Source organism: Sceloporus occidentalis, unplaced genomic scaffold (assembly GCF_023333645.1).
Source record: "Sceloporus occidentalis isolate IW3139 unplaced genomic scaffold, rSceOcc1.0.p SCAF_54, whole genome shotgun sequence".
NCBI classification, from domain to species: Eukaryota; Metazoa; Chordata; class Lepidosauria; order Squamata; family Phrynosomatidae; genus Sceloporus; species Sceloporus occidentalis.
The window spans coordinates 1,946,434-1,968,698 of NW_028317034.1; the positions used below are offsets into that span (position 1 = coordinate 1,946,434).

The 22,265-nt window shown below is 37.5% G+C and overlaps 1 protein-coding gene across 1 annotated transcript; it reads left to right on the forward strand.

The window, feature by feature from the left end:
- The first annotated feature begins 2,163 nt into the window (after positions 1-2,163).
- On the forward strand, positions 2,164-16,213 carry LOC149288025 (dapper homolog 2-like). Its single transcript, XM_089492163.1, has 4 exons — positions 2,164-2,400; positions 9,810-9,942; positions 12,291-12,587; positions 14,445-16,213. Exons 1-4 carry the CDS (start codon positions 2,164-2,166, stop codon positions 16,211-16,213), a joined length of 2,436 nt encoding a protein of 811 aa, XP_089348289.1.
- Positions 16,214-22,265: the final 6,052 nt, after the last annotated feature.

The window sequence follows — 22,265 nt, forward strand, 5'->3', positions numbered from 1 at the left end:
ACAGATGGTGGGGGTACTGAGATGGGAGTAGGAATTTCTCCTGGAAAACTGGCACTTTTGATAATAATATAGCTATTACTATTAAAAAAATAAATAAATGTAATTTATGTTTAAGATTGATACATTGCACTCGAAATTATTAATGAGACATTACACTAAAAATACAAGCATAGGGTGAGGTTGAAATAATAAGGGGTTTGGCCCAGTAAAAAAAGAATTTCTTAACATTGCTCAGACCAAGCAGGAGGTAATGGGTAGGTGGAGTAGGCTAATACAACATGGGAGGGTTCTAGTCTAATTTGGAGTAGTAAATAAGTGAATGTTCCTCTACAGATGGGAAAAGATAAGTGACAACGCAAATAATCAAACTACCCTCGATTCACATGGCACGCGCAAGGCGCAGCTGATGTCTGCTTCTTTTAAAACATTACACACTTAAGAAATGAGGGGTATTTGTTTTATAGTAGACAACATGGAAACTGTGGTAAAGGTTGTTTGGGGGGGGGGGGTAGGTGGAATTCAGCCTTGGAGAAAGTCTAGCCATGTTACCAAGTAATAAAGCAGCCCAAAACATGTTTGACAGACAAAACACCAGATGTTCACTAGCTAGTTTTGTCCAACACACATTCAGCAAATGTGACTGCGCAGAAAACCCATAAAAGATGCAAGTTGAGAATAATGTCTGCAGGCAGAACTGGAAAGAGATAGTCATTATTACTTTTGAGGCTCTATGAAATAACAAATAAATAGAATGAAATGGAGACTAGGTTATCTTCAAATCAGAGCAATTAAGAGATCTCTTATTTCCTAGCCAGCCCTACCCTGTAACCTCACCAGTCAATGGACCAGTTAAATCCAACCTATTAACAGTCCTCCATATTTTCTTTCCACACTGCTCCCACTAGAAAGAACGGTGGAGGGGGAAGCAAGACGGTTAGGCCAAGGGCAGTGCCAAAGGTAAATGTGCCACTGCTACCTTGGTTATGATTTCAATTACTCCTGCATGCTGAGACATTGTGAGTACAATTTTCCCTTCCCTGCAAATCAACAGTCTTTTATTGCGTATAGTAGTGTATTAATGACTGCCCCTCAGTGCCTGCAACCAAAATATGTGAAAATCTTGTTCCTGGACTAACAAATTTACAAATAAAAGAAAGATGGTAAACATCAGAACATTTTTGTTAGCTTTTGGAATGCAAGGCTATACAAGACGCCACCAAAAATGGTGGGATGGGCTTGAACCCTCTAAAATGGTCTTTTGGGGTTCGCATAAAATTACAGAAAAGCATATCTAACCAAAAAAATTGCTGCCATGGCCCGGCTTTTCATCTCCAGCCTGGCCATGGTCAATAATACCATTTATTTTAAATAAATAAAAATGTGCAAAAATGTATATTAACTTAGTAAATTTATTAAGAACTAATGATGCCACATGTTTTGGGTTTTTTTTGGTATCTTTTTAAACTAGTCCCAGTACGCCTAGGCAGTGATACGCTAACTTAAGGCAAATATAAAAAAGGCTATTATTACATTATATATATATATATAAATATTTAGCTGTGTACAAAAGTACCAAAAATTAAACATGTGTATTCTAGGTCTAGGGAATGCATCTTGTATATACAACATAATCTGTGACCTCCAGCTCAGTATTTATCGTTGTTGACAAACAAGACAAATTAAATACAAAAAGACAAAGTCAAAGAAAAGGAGAGGTATTTCTATTGTGTGGTTAAGAGAAGAGGGTGGACTTAGCAGAAGAGAAGGCCAGCGGTGGGAGGGCGCATGGAAGGGGAGGAGGGATTCCTACAGGTAGGTGTCACACTGCGGATGACAAAAGTGACCAGACGAGCCTCAGTCATTATCCTGTTACTTCCCCCGGAATCAGAGGAGGTATCTCCCGGACACCGTCTGTCTGCAGACCCGACATCATAGCGCTGCCGTGCAAGGTCAATCATAAACAGTGCCTTCTGGAGCACCGGGTTTCTTTCATTCATTCATTCGCGCACATATATTGCGCTTAAGAGTAGAGCGTCATTCACTTACACACCGATCGTCATATAGAAACGTGGCAGTATTCCAGCATTTGATTTTCTCGGCTGAGATGACCAGAAGTTGCTAGTAGACACCATGATGCTTACCGGGAGTAGGTCATCTGCCGCGATGGGCCAGGCTGGTTGGGACCGCTGCAGGTTTGGGGAGAGGCTGCAGGCTGCCCTGGCCGGACTCCATGAGCTTCATCTCTTACGGGAGAAGCAGAAGAGACTGGTGGCCGCAGCGTTGGCGATGAAAACCGATCAAGGAACGGAACAGCCCGGCGCTAATCCGGCGCAGTCGGGCGCATATCACTTCGAGGAACAGAGACTGGAAGCCACCCTCACGGTTCTCAAGGACCAATTGGTAAGACTATTATTATTTTCATTTCTTGTCACGAATGTGCAGTTCCGACGGATTATAGTCTTGTTGAATTAACGGTGTGTGTTTTGTACACTTATTAAGGGGCATACAACGAGCCTTTGGCGCAGAAAAGGTTAAGCATTAGATAATGCTGTACTACCGATGCCCTCGCACGCATATTGTTTACTTAACATTTATATAGTGCACGTTTTTGAAGGCTGGAGCCGTACCCTCCATAAATTCAAGTCGTTATGTGATGTACAGCGCTGCGGAATAAGGCAGCGCTCTAGAAATCAATAAGGTGTAATATGTGTAACACGAAAGCAGCTTTATTGCTGCGAAATGAAGCGCTCCGTGGGTTTTACTACTGGTATTAGGCAGCAATTATATGTTTTGGAAGTGGTAGGTATATTCCAGGATTAAAGAATTGGAGGGTTTTGGGTGCCTGCTGTGAAAGATTGCAGTTTCATTGACATGCCCTCCATAGCAGGCAGATGACCTCTAGGGTATCGTTTTGGGGGAACTCTGAGTACTTCAAGGGTTTGCAAATATTTGGAAATTCCAAGAAAGCCCCCCCCCTGCTCCTCACAAGTCTGTCTCCCAAGGCTTTGCAAAGCCAAGAGGATGAGTAACACGATGGTTTCAAATTTGACACTATTAGCTCAGATTTTGGGAGCCACTGAGATTTACTGCATTTAAAAAAAGTGCCTATTTGTAACCCAAAACAGTAAAGCACACTGTTCTGACTATTGTTATTATTATTATTATTTATTGATTTATATAGGGTAGAGCTGTACAATTGGCTATTTTCTATTGAGTCTTTCTTAACACTGGTTTTAGCAGATTTCACCTATTTATATATATATATATATATATATATATCCATATTGTGAGCTCAATTACCTATTATTGTGCATTATTAATTGTACATTCTGAAAATCCAAATTGTTATGTTACGCACTACTTGTTATGATGTGCTGTTTACCCGTCCTAAAGGAATATGAAGGAGCTATGTAAATAAAAAAATAATTAAAAATCCCCTTTTCTAGTTCTATGTCCTATATAGCACATATAGGCTACTAGATCAGTATGCCTTGGAGACCAGTAGTAACACAATGCTTTGTAATGCACAGCATGCATTGTTTAATTATATGCGAAATAGAGATATCCTACATGTCCAGCAAGATTTCAGTCCCCTTTTTATTGTTGTTGCTAAGTGCTATTTTAAAACAAAAGTGTGCGTGACAAAGATGCAACAAAATGAGAAACATTTACGATAAAAATATAGAGGCGAAAGCCCTGATTTCGCTTTTAGTCGTTCTGATTGATAACCTTAGTAGGGCCAGACAAAATATGCTTAAAACCTCTGTGCCACCATGGCATTTATTTTAATAGGGAATATTTTTGGAGAAGGTCCCATCATTTTAAAAGTAATTGATTTAAATGATTTAATTATCAAAGTGTAAAATCTTAAAGTAATAATAATAATTACTATTGTTATTGTTATTATTGTTATTATTATTTTACTTTAAGATTGTAATCCATTTTGATTTATTTGTTCACTATTTGATCACATCCCTAGGCAACTATTTTAATGATGTCATGTAGATAAACTGCATCTAAACTATGCTTCTTTAAGGCATATACCATCTATTCTTTAGAATTGTAAATGCAGTATCCATTTAAGATGATAGATAGATAGATAGATAGATTATGTTTGCTGCAACTACTTGCTATACTTGTACATTCTAATGCCAATGGTCACTGCTGTAATGTCTATTTGTTATTATATATATTATATATGCAAAAGAAAGCAAGCTGCTCAACTACTAGCAGTAGTAATCAGAACAAATTATACCATGTGTTATTATGGCTATGAACAGTCACACATTGCTGCAAGCTTTGCTGAGATGGACCTTCTGTTTGCAGAGTATGCCATCTAGAATAGTGATTACAGTTGTCGGTGCATTCACATATAGGGTTGATTTCTATTAACGGACGTGGTTTCATAGGTGGACTAAGAGTCGCAGGGTCATGGAGACCTGAATTCTTGATTCATAGGGGGTAAAATCAGGATGATGATTAACTAAAGAACCCTAGAGATCAGATTTGCTATGGCTTGTTAGTAACCCCTTCAGCAATTAGAGTATTAATTACACAAAGCCAACATAAACATGTTTTTTAATATATGTTATGAAGAGAAAAGAAAACCCTTTTTTTAAAAGATCATCATTACTTTCTTGGATGGAATTATTTGATCAAAAGGATAAACTGAGTAGCCTTAGTAGCCATTGCCATTTACATTTTAACATGCTACCTTTGTATTAATAACAGTCCACTGCGATAAGACCGGGAGACTGAGTTCAAATGTCTTCTTCAGCTCTGCTGATCACACACACACACACACCACACACATCAGTGAGTTCCTGTTAATTCAAATCCAATCTTCCATGCTTGGTGTCTATGAAAGCTGATGTTTCTAATATTCTCTGTTGCTTTTAATTGAATAAAAAGTATATTACGTTGATCACTGATGTTTTCTAATTTTAACCATTAAAAGGAATTCCATGCTTGGTCATTTGTCCCCACTAGACATATTTAGATCTTTCATGGGAATTTAAATACTAAACAGATTAGTTTAATGATTACCTGTACCAATGCCAGTTAAGCAGTGAAACGGTGGTCTCTTCAGCATTTCTTGCCCCACAGTATGATTCTTCATGAAATACTCTAGAGAACACCCAAACCCTTCCCCCATCAGACTAGTGTACCGTGTACTTGTGGAACTTTTGGGTCATAGCAGGGTTTAGTTGTGAAGCCATTGGCAAGGGGAAGAGTGCATCTATGTTTACTGTTGTATATGTTTTATTAAGTAATTCTCTACATTTAGTAAACATATGGATATAAAAAAAATTCTAGATACAATAAACAAGATAAATTTGGTATTGGGTTTTATTTTACCAGATGCTAAGTAGTTACCTGCACTCTGTTATATGCTTTCTAAATAATATTGAAGCATGTGACCCCTGCTGCTCCCATTGGGGCATAATTATAATGGCTGGTTCAAGACAAAGAGTTCTAAAAGAGTAAAAATCAGCATGAAAACCAGTCTGCTCTATACTCAAAACTGACCTTTATGAAACCAGAATGTTATTTCCATTCTTAAGGTCCAGTGCCTTCAGCTTTTCATAAGCACTGTACATAAGCATCTAGTAAAATATGCAACTATGTTGTTTTCAGTAAGAGCCATAAGTTACATTTTTAAGCTACTTTTATATTTTGGTGTTATTTAAAGATGACATATTTTTTTCTTATGTGACTAAATACGCTAGTGTCTGTAGTTAAATGTGTAATCTATTCCTCTGGTATCTGAATGGAATTTGTTGACATCATTTTCACATATTGCTGACCAGCACCGTTTATATCCTGCCCTTTGGTAGGTGTAAAGTAAACACTACAGAAGTGAACTTTACATGTGCTGGTTAGCAATATGTGAAAATTCTATGTGTCCCGTAAAAGATGGCAGATGTGGCCACCCTAATGTTAACCCTAATATACCATTTGTGTCTTTTGACACAGAACAGCCAAACAGTTGGAGGCTGAGGTTAATAATTGTGCCGTGTAATTGGGAAATTCAGGCAACACGGGAGCCAGTTATTGATAACGAGGCAGTTTGTCTATTTGCTTTCACAGCATGTAAATCAGAAGCAATATAAGGGACTGATTCATATGATCAATAGAGTTGCTCCAGAACAAAGGCAGGGTCTTATTTCACCAGCATGCTTACCCACACACAGCACTGCGCCTTCTTATATCAGAGGACAAAAGATATCCAACACCTTCATGCTCTGTGCATCATGCATTATAAATACATTATTTCAGGGAGTGGTTCGGTCACTGGAAAATGTAAAGATGTATCAAAATAGGTGACGTGCAGAAGATTGGATTTTTCTTCTTCTTAACCCCTTAATGACAATTGCCGGTCCTGGCACGGCACGGAAAAGCATGTGCTTTACGACAATTGACGTGCCAGGACCGGCACGTCTTTAAACGGGTGCAGAAAGCGATCTACTATCGCTTTCTGCACCCAAAAAGCGTTGCTGAATGCCTCGACCTCGAGGCATTCAGCAACGCCGCGATCGGCACGAAGGGGCCATCTCTGGCCCCTCCACGGGGCGTCAACATCCGCCATACTTTGTATGGCGGCGGACGCCCGTTTTAAAAGCGTTTAGGAGGCGATCGACGATCGCCTCCTAAACTTAAATGGTGTCGCTGGAATGCCTCGATCAGGAGGCATCCAGCGACACCAAACACTAACCTTTTGATGGGCTGTGACCGCTCCGGAGAGCGGTCACAGCCGCAGCTGCCGGCAATCTTCGCCATCAAGGAAGATGGCCGCCGTCCTGTAACAGGAACCACAAATTTTAAAAGTTCGCTAGATGGTCCAGACCATCTAGAGAACTTTGGCTCCACTTGCAGGTTGAATACAGGTACTGCATTCACCATGCAAGTCAATGGAGCCCAGCTTTCTAATCACAGTGTGATTAGTAAAAATAAATTAAAAAATAAAATAAAATTAATAATTAGAAAAAAATAGTAAAAAAACAGTAAAATGTAAAAATCATTTCCCACTGATGTCACTATCAGGGGAACCTCCAAGTTGAAAAAAAATGTTAATTTTTTTTTAAAAAAAAATAATAAAAAAAAAATATATATATATATAAAAAATATATTTTTGTGAGCAAGTCCTAAAATTAGCATATTAGCTTAAAACAATTCTCGCATGGAAAGAGTTAAAATACTGGCATATTAAATGCCCGTGGGGTGTCTACTTTTAAAAAATGTATGATTTGATGGGGTAAATTGAATGGGCCAGGTTCAACAACGTCCCAATTAACACGGGGGGAAGGATGGCCACACATCTAATTTCCAATTAGAAAAATGCACACGTACCAAATGTGGCCTTTTAGTTCCCCCAAAAAATGACACACCCATGCATGTGGGGTATCACTGCACTCAGGAGATGTTGCTGAACACATTATGGGGTGTCGTGTGACAGCGGCATATACCAGGAGCTGTAAATTCATACATAAAGTAGGTGTGTGTGGGAAAAATACACACACAAAAATATTACTGCAAACTTTGAAAAAATGCTGGTGGTAAAATATGTGCATGCAAAGAGTTAAAATACCAGCATTTAAAATACCCTGTGGTGTCTAGTTTTGAAAAATATATGGTTTTGTTGGGCACACTGAAATGGCCTGGCTCAAAGATGTACCAAATAGGGCATGGGCAGTGGATCCCAAATGCCAAAGTTCAACATTGAAAAAAGCGCATGCCCCAAATGTGGCCCTTTTGCCCCAAAACAGCCAGGCAAAATCATTCATGTGAGGTATCGCTGTACTCAGGAGATGTTGCTGAACACATATTGGGGTGTTTTGTGATAGTGACATATACGAGAACATTTTAATTCATACCTGAATTAAAATGTGTGTGGAAAACCAAATGCAAAAAAATGACTACCACAAAGTTTGACAAAGACTGGTGGTAGATATGGTGCATGGAAAGAGTTAAAATACTAGCATTTGAAATACCCTGGGGTGTCTAGTTTTCAAAAATATATGGGTTTATTGGGCACACTGAAATGGCCCGGCTCAAAGATGTACCAAATAGGGCATGGGCAGTGGATCCCCAAATGCCAAAGTTCAACATTGAAAAATGCGCATGCCCCAAATGTGGCCCTTTTGCCCCCAAACAGCCAGGCAAAATCATTCATGTGGGGTATCGCTGCGCTCAGGAGATGTTGCTGAACACATATTGGGGTGTTTTGTGATAGTGACATAAAGTAGAACATTTTAATTCATACCTGAAGTAAAATGTGTATGACAAAACAAATGCAAAAAAATGACTACCATAAAGTTTGACAAAGACTGGTGGTAGATATGGTGCATGGAAAGAGTTAAAATACTAGCATTTGGAATACCCTGGGCTGTCTAGTTTTCAAAAATATATGACTTGATGGGGTAAATTGCATTGGCCGGGTTCAAAGATACCCGAAATGGCACATGGGGGGAAGAATTACCAGATTTGGAAAAAATGGCTTTGAAATAGCAAAACGCTACCTGTACTTATTGCCCCATAATGGGTAGAAAAAAGCAAAAAAACATAAAAACATTGGGTATTTCTAAACTCAGGACAAATAGTAGAATCTATTTAGCAGGTTTTTTCATTACCTTTTATAGATGAGTAAAAGATTTTTCAACTAAAAGTTAGAAACAGTCATTTTTTTCTAAATTTTTCACCATATTTTATAATTTTTTTAATAGTAAATAATATGATACAATCAAAACAATGTCATCTAAAGAAAGCCCTTCTTGTCCTGAAAAAAACAATATCTAATGTGTGTGGGTTCAGTAAACGGGAAAGAAGAAAATTACAGCTAAACACAAGCAGCGCAGAAATGTTAAAAAGGCCATTGTCACAAAGGGTACAAAAAGTAAAATCAGCCTTTGTCTCGAAGGGGTTAAACAGTGAACAAAGGGAATTGGAATGCTATATGCAATTTTTCCATACTTCCTACAAATAAAAATTAGCTGATACTACATGGCTGTTTACAATTATACAGATAGCTCAAGAATTCATGTGTGCCATCATATTTTTATAGATTTCATATGTAAATCATCAAGTAAATGGGTACTCAAGAGTAATCAATTTTTAGCAACTATAAAAAATATTTTGTGACTGCACCCATACATTCATAATTACAATTAATTTTGGCAAGACATGGAATTCTGTATACACATCCTTGGATATCTATAGCAGCAACTGGAATTTTACCTGCTATGTGGATTTTACATGATGAAGGCTCAGTACACAAACACAACTGGTCCGGAAGTCATAACAGAATAGTTGCAACTGTATTTGAACAACTGTGTACACAAAGGGGAGTGCATATGTTTGTGGATTGTAAGTCCTGTTTTCCAGCCGTGCATTTGATAGCATCAGATACCGTGATACATAGTGTAGATACTAGTGAAATTATTTATTAGTACAACAAGCACTGTTTGACATTAACAGAAATCACGATGAGTATAGTCTAAAATTAAAAAAAGAGTGAACAAAAAGTCAAATGAGAACCATGCTGGCAGAAAGTGCTCCTCTATCTCAATGCTGTATGAAATGCTGAAGCTAGTATTTCTCTTTGTATCAATCCCCTCAGTATTTTAGTTAGATTATAAGGTGTACATGTCAGGGTCATCAAGTCTATTTGAGTCTGTGTGTTTCTATATTATATGTAATCACATGTCTTTTTTCATTTGATCACTCAAATGTCACACATGTCTTTCTATCATTATTGTCTAGATTTTCTTTCTTAAATGCGACTAATTATATTGCTTACTCTTGTTCTTTAGTCTCGTTTGCGAACACAAGATGCTGGTTTGAAAAGTCACTTGGATCAGCTTGATCAGCAAATCAGTGAATTAAAGCTGGATGTGTGCAAATCATCCAATGAGCATTTGGAGAGCGATAGCAGGCCAAGTTCAGGTAATGTACTTTGTCAATCTATATATATATATATATATATATATATATATAGAATTATTGAACCTGCAAATAAATGCGGATGGTGTGAACGTCTATCAATGGGCCTCCCAATCCAACCTCATCTGCAGTTATAGCATTGTTTTAAGGATAACATTTATTTTTGTTCTTGAAGCAGAATGGGCAAAATTATGTAGTAGTGATGAAATAATACTGTGCTGTGGCAGGCCGACACATTTCAGTCTGGCGTAATTTAAATAAAAAATCCCAGTAAAAGTGTCTCAAAACACAACCTCGTCCGGTTTCAGTAAAAATGCAGCAGCTCTGGCTAAAACATACTACATATATTCACACGTGCCAAGTGACATATCTTGTTTTTTTACTGATTAATGCCTTAAAGCATACTTGTGACTTCCCCAAACCCTACATGTTATAATTCTATATACTAAACATACGTAACAGTGTTTACAGATTATATATGTAACAGTTCTTACAGGTTACAGTTTATCTATTAGAACCGTGTCATATATTTATACAATGGACCAGCTTTATAATACCTTTCTTTCCTACTACTTGCTAATTTTCATAATGCCTTTGTAAGGGTGGGGTGAGCAGAAGGCCTTTAGAGGACTTCAGGACACTATTCAATATGGTAGTTGTGCCAAAGCCTGCTATTAAACTCAGCTTAGTGTAGTTAAACTTAACATCAACAAAACAATTACAATGACAGACAAAAAGCACAAGCCATAAGTATTTTTTAGTAAATTACTATAGATAATCTAAAAGCTGAGATGTACACAATTCTCCTTTAATATATGAAAGGAGCTGTAGATGACTTACAGACACCCAAAAAAGTCTTCTGTTGCCTTAATAAGCATGCATTGCGATTGGCCAACTCCAGCAAGTTTTCCATGAGAAGGGACATTTAAAAAGTTAATGTGCCACACTTCGTGTAACTCCTTAAATAAAAATATACAAAGCAATAAAAGTGAAATGTAGTATCAGTATTTTTACTCTGCTTCCTGACTGGCTCATCAATCCACCCTCTTACCTGTTTTATTAATTGACACCATTTGTGGGGGTTTTGCAGATGTGAAAAATGTTACTTGGCATTATCAAAACAAAAATTTGAGTTTTTCAATCCAAAATAATTTCTAAAATCTCCAATATGGAATTAATGATCTAAATGCATGAACAGATATCATATGAATAACTAGTCTCTAAATGCCTTAAATATGTGACTGCTCAAAATGTCAACAGTTACCTACTATACAATTATTTGCTTACTTTTTGGTCTTTGGTAAACTTGTGGTAGAATTTACAGATTTTCCGCTTTGATGCTGTATATTTCTTAAATACATTTGTAAGGTCTGAGAAACTTGACGATTTTCTGTTTGCCTCAATGCGCAATTGGCTTCAGACCTATTTGTTAACAAAAAATGTTGAAGGGTTAAGGGCTTGGGGGCTTATGTACATAATAATGGTAATTAATATTTTATTAGGTTATGCTTCATCCTTTTGTGAGATGCAAAAACAGTGTGGGGCGTTGTTCCTGTATGACATTTACCAAATCACAACAAACACTACTTTCTTCTTCACGTAAATGTCAGATTAAACTGCTTTTAAAGTACGTTGTCTTGTTTGCAAAACTCAGCACAAAAGCAGTGCCCATAGTTGGTATTAATGTGTTATTAGCAATCAAAGACAAGATGTATATGTTATCAGTAGAATTTAGCAATGTAATCTAGAAATGGAAAAATCAATGGATTCATGTTAACATTAGCATTAAGTGGAAGTTTTCCATTCACAACCAAAGAGTGTATATTAATGTATTTTTAAAGAAAGCAGAGAATATAAATTAATCTGGTTAGCTTTACATAGAAGTCAGAATTGTTTAAGGTAAAGCTGTTTGCTTTGTCTGTTGCTTTATTGTAATTCTTCCTCTTACCTTACTTGAAGTCTTTATAATGTTTCTTTAGGAAGCAGGGTTGCCAAACCCCACCCTATATCTTACACCAACAACTGTTTTATTAACAGATTTCATTGCCATAAATAGTTCTAAAACCCAGCCATGACAAGGAAATATACTGGAACCATGTAGAACCATGGTCTTAACATCATCGGTTAGCTTGTGAGCCCATAGACACATTTTACCACTTTGTAAAAAAGGGATTAACAGAGAAATCTTGCTGATGGTTCCTAATTGTTCTTAATAAATATCGACCGTTGTCTTGTATCTCAAGCTACAATGAAACACTATTGATGCAAAATAATTAAGTATTTGGTTTCTTCAGCAGCAATAAACATGTACTATTCAACATGTATTTATACTTTTGTTTCTTTATTTCCAGGTTTTTATGATCTGAGCGATGGTGGGTCATGCTCTTTGTCCAACTCTTGTACATCGGTTTATAGTGAATGCATGTCTTCATCTCACAGCAGTTTGAAGCCCTGCTCACAGGAGCTCAGGAACCGTCTGAGTGTATTTCACTACCGACCGAAATCAGCAGATGAGACCACTGTGCATGTGTCCTCAGCCTTTACAAATCTCCAGCAGAGGGGTGTTTACATCAAGGATGGCGCTCAGAAGCAAACCTCTGACCTCACAGGGAATCCAACAAGACAACGACCAAGACCAGTCTCAACAGGTGAGAATATGACTTCGTTTTTAGCTAATGAAAACTACATATAATGTGCCAGCAAAGGCAACAATATTAATTTACAGCGTGCGTGTCTGGCAACATTTATGTAGCAACATTAATATGATATAATTATAATTTTTTATACTTTGTTACCACATTTGAGAATGCGTTCTTCAGGTTTAATGCCAGAATATCTTCTGAACACAATAAAAGAATTGCCTTGGGAATTTCTTAAATTAAAACTACTGGAAAATATTAAATCACATTTATCATGTGCAAAAATGTATATAAATGCTTAAAGATAGTAAACAAGTGAAAAATATATACATTTAGAAAAGACATGCATATTGCATATGGTGTCCACTTGTTGATGCATGATGACTTTACCACCAGTTTTTTTTTTAAAGTGTAATAATATTTGGGAGCAGAGGGCGAAACAGCAGGTTAAAGTGTTTCAAGAGTGTTTTCTTCTTCTTTTTTTTTTTAAAGAAGATGTCATGAACAAGTGTGCAGGCTTTGAGTCTATGGGCTTTATGTGGCTTTTTACAGCCCCTTTTTTGGTGGGGGTTGTGTTTTTCCCAGGGCATAGAAGGTTAGTGTCCCCAGTTCACTAGTGCATCATAGAGGGTTGCCACCTGCTAAATCCTAGCAAAATCCCCAGGGTTAGAAGCAAATCAACAGGACTTAAGTGTTGTGTGATTAGGATGAAACTAAAGAGATTCCTTTTACATGTAGAACATACTTAGGAAGCAGAGAGAATGCTCTTTTATGTAAAGCCATATTTGTTTGACTAGCTGGTACTTTGAAGGTGCTATTACAGTTAGACAAAACATTAATTGCACTCTGTAGTATGTTAAGCAAATAAACTTTAGCAGATCTGTCGTTTTATTTTTCCTTTAAAAATGACAAACTTTTAAGACACTTTACTCAGTTTGTATTGCATTAGTCTGCTTTTGTGATGCAGTTAAGTGGACATTTATGAACAAAACTAAATTGACATTATTTATAGGAAGGATTCGGGACTTCAACAATACTAGGAATAGTGTTTTTAATGCTGCATTTTAGAAGAGCAGATGGAAAAGCACCTTTAAGGTTGTTTATAGGTGACTACTCACAATGGTTGTATTCAGTGTTGTAGAATAGGATACCACTATACAAAAAAATAAGTAATAATGCTAATTTGAGCTACTTGAAATTGTTAAGGTGAATCATGCAAAAATAAATATGTCTACCAGAAAGTACTACTTCTAATTAAAAAATCGTGTTGTACAAACTTTAGAACTTATTAGTACATAATTTATTTTTTTATATATTATTATATATGTCTGCTTGGATCTTATACTAAAATGTGTGTTTATATATCTCTAAAGATCCTAGTTTCTTTACACCACAGCTGGAACTTAGTTTGTCTTAGTTGATCTCAAGATAGGTTAATATAATGGTGCCACATGTCTTATCTCCATAGCCTATCATTATACAGAAAATGAAAGAACCTTTAATTATACAGCTTTCTATATATATTTTAATCACATGGCATTTATTACCAAGTATGAAAAGTTTTAGAAATCACAGGAGCAATCAATGGTATGCTCTGTTCAAAAAAAGATAGTGATACCATCTGGTGATAAAGAAAGTGATAAGACCACTTCTTAAACCTAGTCCCCAGGACTTCATTTAAACAACCACATTTTTTATTAATTCATGGAACATACCTCCATTAGCCAGGTCCATTCAAAAAACTTGTATATACTAGTAATCAGGTTCTCTTCAGAATGCATTTTCCATTAATACTGTTTATTTTGCATGGTAGAGTTTTATTAATTTGCAATGACGGATTGTAATATGTATATTGTATTTTTGTAGGGGACCTTGAAAGGATGATTCCATCAGACCATGGATTTCTATCTGCGGCAAAACTTCAGCGTGTCTCAACATTTTGCCATGGCAATGACCTGCAGTCCCACAGTGTGGATCCAAGATACCAGCATGATTTGGTTTCTAAAAAAGGCAACGATATATATACCTACCCAAGTCCTCTACATGCTGTAGCATTGCAGAGTCCACTTTTTGCATTATCGGATGATACAAAAGAAGGGGACAGTCCTCCTATAGAAAATAAAAATACTGACCATGCTGTTAAGGGTGTGTTACTGGAAAGAAATGAGTTTGATGCTGAACTCAGACTTGGAGGTTATATCAACAAACTGCTTCAATTAAATAAATGCAAAGCAAACAAGCAAATTGGGTATAATGAAAAAGCCTCAGAAAAGACTCAACCAACCATAAAACTACAGAGACTTGTTCTAAGGTCTAGCACCGGTGGAGTGAAAATTAATAGCAGTTATAGTCCAGTGGAAAAACAGTGTTGTACATTGGAAGTTGCTAAGGAAGTAAATCTACAAAAGGATGTACAGTCTTGTGAAGCAGCAAAGCGACATGCTATTCATGCTCTTCAAGAAAAACAGATAATCAAGATTCCAGTTACAGAGAGTAAAGCCACAACTAAATGTTGCTTGAGCGCAATAGAGGATACCTCAGCAGAGTCTTTAGAATTACCATCATATTCAAGTTTCACATCAGAAGAATCAAATAAGAATAACACACACTTGCCAAAAAAAGTTGTCCCTGTCCAAAAAAACAAAAAACTTCTCAACCCCAGGGATAAAAGTTCTAAGGGTATTCCCACTCAGCATGAATTTGTCAAAGCCAGTTTTGTCTCTGCAGAGAGCCACCAAGTTAAACTAAGAATGTCTACCTCCAAAAACAAATTAATAAAGAGAAGAAACAGTGAAAAGCCTTTAAGATCTGGGCGACCTGTGTTTGCTATGGACAAACAAAGATTAAGTGAACCATCTAGGGTGCCAGATGAGTGGATCCAAATGAATAGACCTAATATAAGTGGAGGAAAAATGCTTATGAGAAGGCCTACTTTTATAGGGGAGGCTTCTGGAAGGTCTTGTTCAGAAACTAGTTTGTATCCTGTTCAACTCCGAATGCCGCAGGTTCCACCCAGGTCTCATGTTTATAGATGTTCATCTAATGCTTTGCATTCCCTCGATACTGTTACTGCTGAACGATCTGTAAATAAAAAGCAACGTAAGTGGCAATCTTCAGTAGAGATTTCTGTGAAGAGCCAGTTGCCTGGTTACCCTGGTTGCCCGAGACCAGGCTTAGTGCAAAACAGACAACCAGTGAAAAAAGCAGGTGTTATAAGGACTATAAGTCTAAGGAACACATCAAGGCACCACCGACAAGTAGATACCTATGCAAAAAGTGAGTCAGATTATTCTGAATATTCAGCAGAGTGTGCCTCTCTTTTTCATTCCACCATAATTGAGACAAGTGAAGAGGAAGTCAGCGACTACACTACTAACCGGTTTGGAGACAGCGAATCCAGTGACAGTGACTCAGAGGGTATCACAAGCTCTAGCAGCCTTACTTTGGACTGTGATTATACTGACGAAAGTGAGATCGTTTGGACTGAGGCTACCACCAGACTTCCAGTAGCTGAGTCCATGAACAGGCCAATGAAAGCAGAGCCAAAAGTTTGTCGCATCAAAGCGTCCAAAGCACTAAAAAAAAAGATTAGGAGATTCCAGCCGGCATCCTTAAAGGTTATAACCATGGTATAAGGAAGGGCAAGACGTCATACTGAGTCTCTCTTTAACAAAACAATAGAATTGCTGCTTCCTGAAATGACATTTTCAATTGAACTATGAACGACCCTTGCGTTTTCCAAAGAGCCCTTTCATTTGCTAACAACTTTCAAATGGCACTGTACCTAATTTCCTTTTGCTATTTCATTCAGATATTGTCTTATGTAATTATATATTTCTTTTCTTATTATGACTTCATTATGCAGCAAACTCTGCACTGTTTTAATTAAATGTAAATAAAAGTTATTTAATATTGTCCAGATTATGTCAATGTAGTATTAAATGTTATTCAAATTATTATTCAATATAAAAAAACAATTTTTTTTTCGTATTAATTACAAGTTCAAGCTCTGTACAGTATGTACACACATACACATTATAACATAGTAAAAGGTCAGCTGCAGGAAACCTAGAATGTCTTTACAAATATAAACCCAGTAAATGTCACTATGTAAAAGCAGAAGAGGTTAATAGTCTTAACAGTCAAATAGACCATCAAAGCGTATACCATCAAAGCGTTACCAATGGCAAGTTACCATGCCATTTCCTATATAATGCAGCAATAAAAGCCCAAAACCAGTGTTTTATCAATGTTTGCCCCCCCTGCCGCTGTTTTCATGTTACTTATTGAAAATTCAAGTAGCTGTCTTTTTAGACAGTAAGAAGAAAACAAATATGTTGTTAGGACTGACAATGCAATAATCTCTATGATGTGCTACTTTTTTAATAGAAGCTTGTTTATGTAGATCATAGCAATTCAAAGGTATTCAAATTAATTTATTAAAATAATACCAAATTACCTTTTCTAAATCTACACTGTATCGTATATAAGACTCCCAATTGGTGTGTTTGCTACCAGTATGTTGTGAATGTTATTCCAGTTTGAATGAGGATGACTCAATTATCAGTGTGTTTATGTAAAGTCAGGGTCTCAACGAGGACCGGTATTAAAGCCATTTGGTTAACACATTTGATTAGTCACTATATATATATAATCTTCATAATGGGCTAGTAAATGGTTAAGATTTCTAGAGTCTCAGGGTAGGCTCATTTAGTAAGTTCCCAGGTATGGATTTGTTTTGTCTGTGGTACATGTGGTACTGGTTAGTTACCTTTCTGTGCTTAAAGGGCCACACTTATGTAAATGCACTTGGTACTCTATATAATAATTCACAGCCATGTTTATTTATTTGAGGCATAACTACATAAAAATACAATTTCAGCCTGACAGGTAATCTAACACCATTTACACAACTCACAAACAAACACTGACACAGCTCATATCCCTCAGTCACACAACAATATTCACAGTCATACACACACAGCTGGAGATGGAGACTCATATAACAAGGCACAGCACTCGCATATATGCTCTCACACAAGGGCAGTGCTTATAGAAAGCACTTACAGGACCCCAATGCATGGATCCAACCATCAACAGGATGTAGATCTTCACAGTTAAACACCCTTTAATTGGGAACCAGCATGGGGTTTGGTGGTTATTTTGTTTGAAACCAATAAAGGCTGTTCCACTGTGGAGATCTTGGAGGCTGTTATACTTTCTTTATGGTTATGGTGAGTTGGTTACATAGGAGGTTAGATTAGACCCATTTGTAGAATAAACATATACATTGGCTCCTGGGACTGTTCTCACTTGCTTAGTCAAAGTCATTATTGTCACATATACAGTGTGCACATATACCACACAGCATGTTTGCACATTACCAACACTGCTCCTCTAGAACAAGAGCAAAGTTGATGAGCCACAACCCCTGAGCAAAAATGCACCCATCAGGTCAACCAAAGTAGTTGGTGTATGTGCTTCAAATATCAAAGTTTATTGATTTCAGATCTCTTGAGGACCACCCCCCAGACAGACTTTACAAATTCAATTTCCCATTAGTTGTCACGTTTGCAGATCATTCAGGAAGTTTTGCCAACAGAACCAGGTTTTCTAATGTGGTATGTTTTGGACATCTGACATCATTGTAAGCTCCTTCAGTGTATAAATTTGTTCAACTTGTGAGATCCATTCCTGGAGAGTAGGGGGGAGCTTGAATCTCCCCAGCGCAAAAGGTATTAGAGCTTTTGCTACGTTCGATAAATGCCTGGCAACAGATTTTTTATAGTTGGAGATCTGGTGGAGTGATGTAGCAAATAAGCATCTGGGGAGAACGGTGGGGGGTAGTCCATAAAGTGTTTTGTAGTGTCTTGTATGCTTCTCCAGAAGGGTGATATTCTAGAGCATTCCTGTCATATATGTATTGTGGTTCCTGGGGCAGACCCATATTTCCAACATGTTCCTGATTTTCCAGTGGAAGGAGTTCTGTTGAGAAGGTAACTTATAAGAGGGAGCTCTTGTTCATAAGTCTGGACTGCTGCTATGTGCTTGTAAATTGGGGGCAACAAGTCTGGGGACCTTTGAAGTAATAATTTGTATAAGAGGGAGACTCGGTGCAGAGGTAGCTGTTCTCCGACATAAAGTTTTCAAAATAAAGGTCCTACCAAGAGCATGCTTTTGTGGTATTGAGCGAATTAAGTCACAAAGTTGGTGGTATTAGAAGAAATCCAAATAAGAAGATTGTGTCTGATTTATGAGTGCTCCCAGCAGTTTCAATTACCCATTCAACAAATTTTGACATCTGGGAACCTCCCTCTGGAGTTGAGCAGAGGAGAAATCCCTGTCCTTGTCCCAGGGGTAACACCTGATCGACATGAGAGGGGACAGAAAAGAAGTAAGATGGTGTTTTTGGTGGAGTGCAGAACCAGCAGGGTCGCTGAGGTCAATGGGTGATCACTCACCAAGGGAGCTGTGTGGCAGGGTTGTAACCAGAATAGGTTTCCTGGGTGGTATCTTGGTAAGAAGGGATTCTAGCTATACCGAAGGTTTATGGGGTGCCTGAATAGTCCCTTCTAAAATTCTTAGCAGGTGGCAAGCCTGGAAGTATGTTTGGGGGCAAGGAAGTCTCATCCCCTCATCTTGGGTAGAGTCATAGTATCGAATGTAATTCTGGGTTTCCACTGTGCCCATATAAATTGTTTGAAATAGATAGAGGAGTCTCGGTAAGGCATTACTTTTTAACACATTGATTCTTCCAAACCAAGAGAGGTATATCTGATTGCAACTTAGTTAAAAGCGGGAAAAACTTATATTTGTATAAACAAGTAAGGACATCAGTGAGCCACATGCCTAGGTATTTTAATTTCTCTTTACATCATTTGAAGTTGTAGGTAGATTTATGTTGACAATTTCTGACCTGGCATAATTTATTTTTTACGTTTGAGAGACAGCCTTAGGTTTGGAATTCAGGTAGTATGAAAGGTAAAGATAATCTTGGGTTGGTTATAGTGAAGAGGAGGTCGTCTGCATAGCCAAGCACCTTATGCTGGCAATTGCGGATTTTAATACTGGTGATGTCTACATTTGGATGTACAGTCTCCATAAAGGGTTCCAGAGAGAACAAAGAGTAATTGGGAGAGGAGGCACCCCTGTCTGGTTCCGTTGGTGATCTTGAAGGGTGTCCTCAGAGCACTGATAATCCTCAGCCTGGCAGATGGGCAGGAGTAGAGGGCGCTCACCCATGTCCTGATGTTGGGGCCAAATCCCATACGGGACATGAAGGACCAATCCAGCCTGAAGCTTTTTTCAGCATCTTTCGACAGAAGGATGGTTCAGTTGTTGGATTTTTGTGCATGGTGAATCAAGTTCAGTGCGCAGATCAAATTATCTCTAGCCTCTCTGCCAGGGACAAAGCCTGTTAGGTCACGATGGATCAGATGGGGGAGAAAGGGCCATATTTTGGTCGTTAGGACCTTGGATAGCAGCTTGAAATCAATGTTGAGTAGGGATATTGGGTGAAAACACAATTCTTGCCTATTTTTGGTATAAGCAAAATATTGTCCATCAACGTAGAAGGATGTATGGTTTACCCTCCAAGATGGTGTTTATAGAAAATAATAGAAAATTTGGAAGAATATTTTGTAATAGCGAAGCGTGAGGCCTCCTGGCCCTGTAATTGGAGCCTCCACACTTTTTCTGGGGTCAATTTATGATGTAAATACTTGGCAAGGTATTCTGAAATCCTAGTCTTCCTGCGGTCTAGGACAGTCGATGTCCTCTTTGGGGTAAGATTATAAAGTTGTGTATAGTATGCGACAAATTTGTTCATGGTGCCAGTGGGGAGTCTACAAAGATTTCCAGACCAGTCCTGGATTTTGGAAAAGTGTTATTGTCTTTGTTTGCATAAGGCTCAAGTCAGGTATTTGACCTGGCTTATCACCATGTTTATAGTATAGTACCTGTAGATGCCTGCTTGGGAGTTTAAAATGGAGGACAGTTCACTTCAGAAGGAGATAAGGTCCAGGAAGTCTTCTTGTCTGTGTTTTGTTGTGTGACCATTCCAATACAGTAATTTGGGTATATAAATACTGGAGACTAGCCAAATTGGTTTTCTTCCTTCTGAACAGAGGGTCAGGGGTGCATGGTTCGATCTCGTTATTGGGCCATATTCACCTCCAAGTAGCTGAAAGCGTTGATAGTATTGTAGAAACCAGATAATTTTTTTAATTCTGTTTAGTCCACAGAAAATTGTGTTCAGCATTTTTTACATTAAATACTTCCATTAAATAAAAAATATGTGGATATAAATATGTTATTAATATTATATTGAATTAAGTTTTTGGCATTAAATGTTATTCTAAAGTGATCACCAGACATGAGTCACACTGATCCAGGGTACCCATCCCATCCATTTATGAAAAAATACCTTACTATATCTTGCTTTAAAAAAAGCCTACAAAGGATTAAATGTTGAAAGCAAGTATTCAATTGTTAAGGTTCTTCATGATGTCAAGGAAGTAGGCCCTTAGGATACACTTAAACCCACTGATGTAAAACATGCCCCATTTAATTCTAATCATCTAAGGTCCCTTTTGTTTCCTTTCCTTTGAAGACTCCTTTTTACTCTTATTCTACTGATTATATTTTTATCTTATATATCTTTTGTCCTTTTTCTTAATTTTTCAGTGTATTGTTTCTTAAATCTGCCCTGTTTTAAAACTATTTCCTTTGAACTATAACTATTTTTTGTCACAAAGTTTAAAATGCAAATCAATTTATAACTTATTTGAAATGCGTTATTCTGGATTGTTTTGTTGTTATTCCGTCTCTCACTGTTCAAATAAACTTACCATTAAAATTATAGACTGATCATGTCTTTGTCAGTGGGCGAACGTACAAAATCAGCAGGGGATCAAATAATTATTTCCTTCACTGTATGTGCGTAAGTATTGGTTCATATCAGAATTGGCGAGATGTCGTTACACTTTACCCAGGCCCACTTCCTTATGATACAATTTACAGCTTGCAGTGTTCTCACCTCCCACATTCTCAAACTTATCCCCAGTGGCGACTGTAGAAACAATATATAGGGGGGGAACACAAGTTACCACAGTCAAACTGGGGGGGCATTCATAATTTCCAAAAGTAATGTGCTATGGAATTATACCTTTGTTATTGGGCTAAAATAATACTTGATCATTCAACATGGGAATCCTGAATCCACAATTGAGTGCGACTAATCCTTGAAATAAATATTATAACACAATAAATAACTTTTCCACTAAATGATTTCAGGGCCTTGAACGTTTTTTGTCCCCTGAAGTCACTACAACTTCAGGAGGGCATTTTATCTCTGGATAAATATAAATTAAATAATTCCTACTGTAAGTTAAGTGCCAGGAAACAGATGACCAAACACACACACCAACACAGGCTCTGTCACACCAACACCCAGACACACACCTGGACAGGCTCTGCCACACCAACACCTATACACACACACCCCAAGACAGGCTCTGCCACACTGACAACCAATGTTCCATCTAATTTTTCTTAGGTGGCGTGCGCAGAAAATTTCTCTTGTGCAAAAATTTTCCCAGAGCCAAAATTTTGTGCGCACAATATCCGCGCAGCATAAAGTATCAAAAAAACAATATTTTTTTTTATTTTTTTTTTATTGGGAAAAAC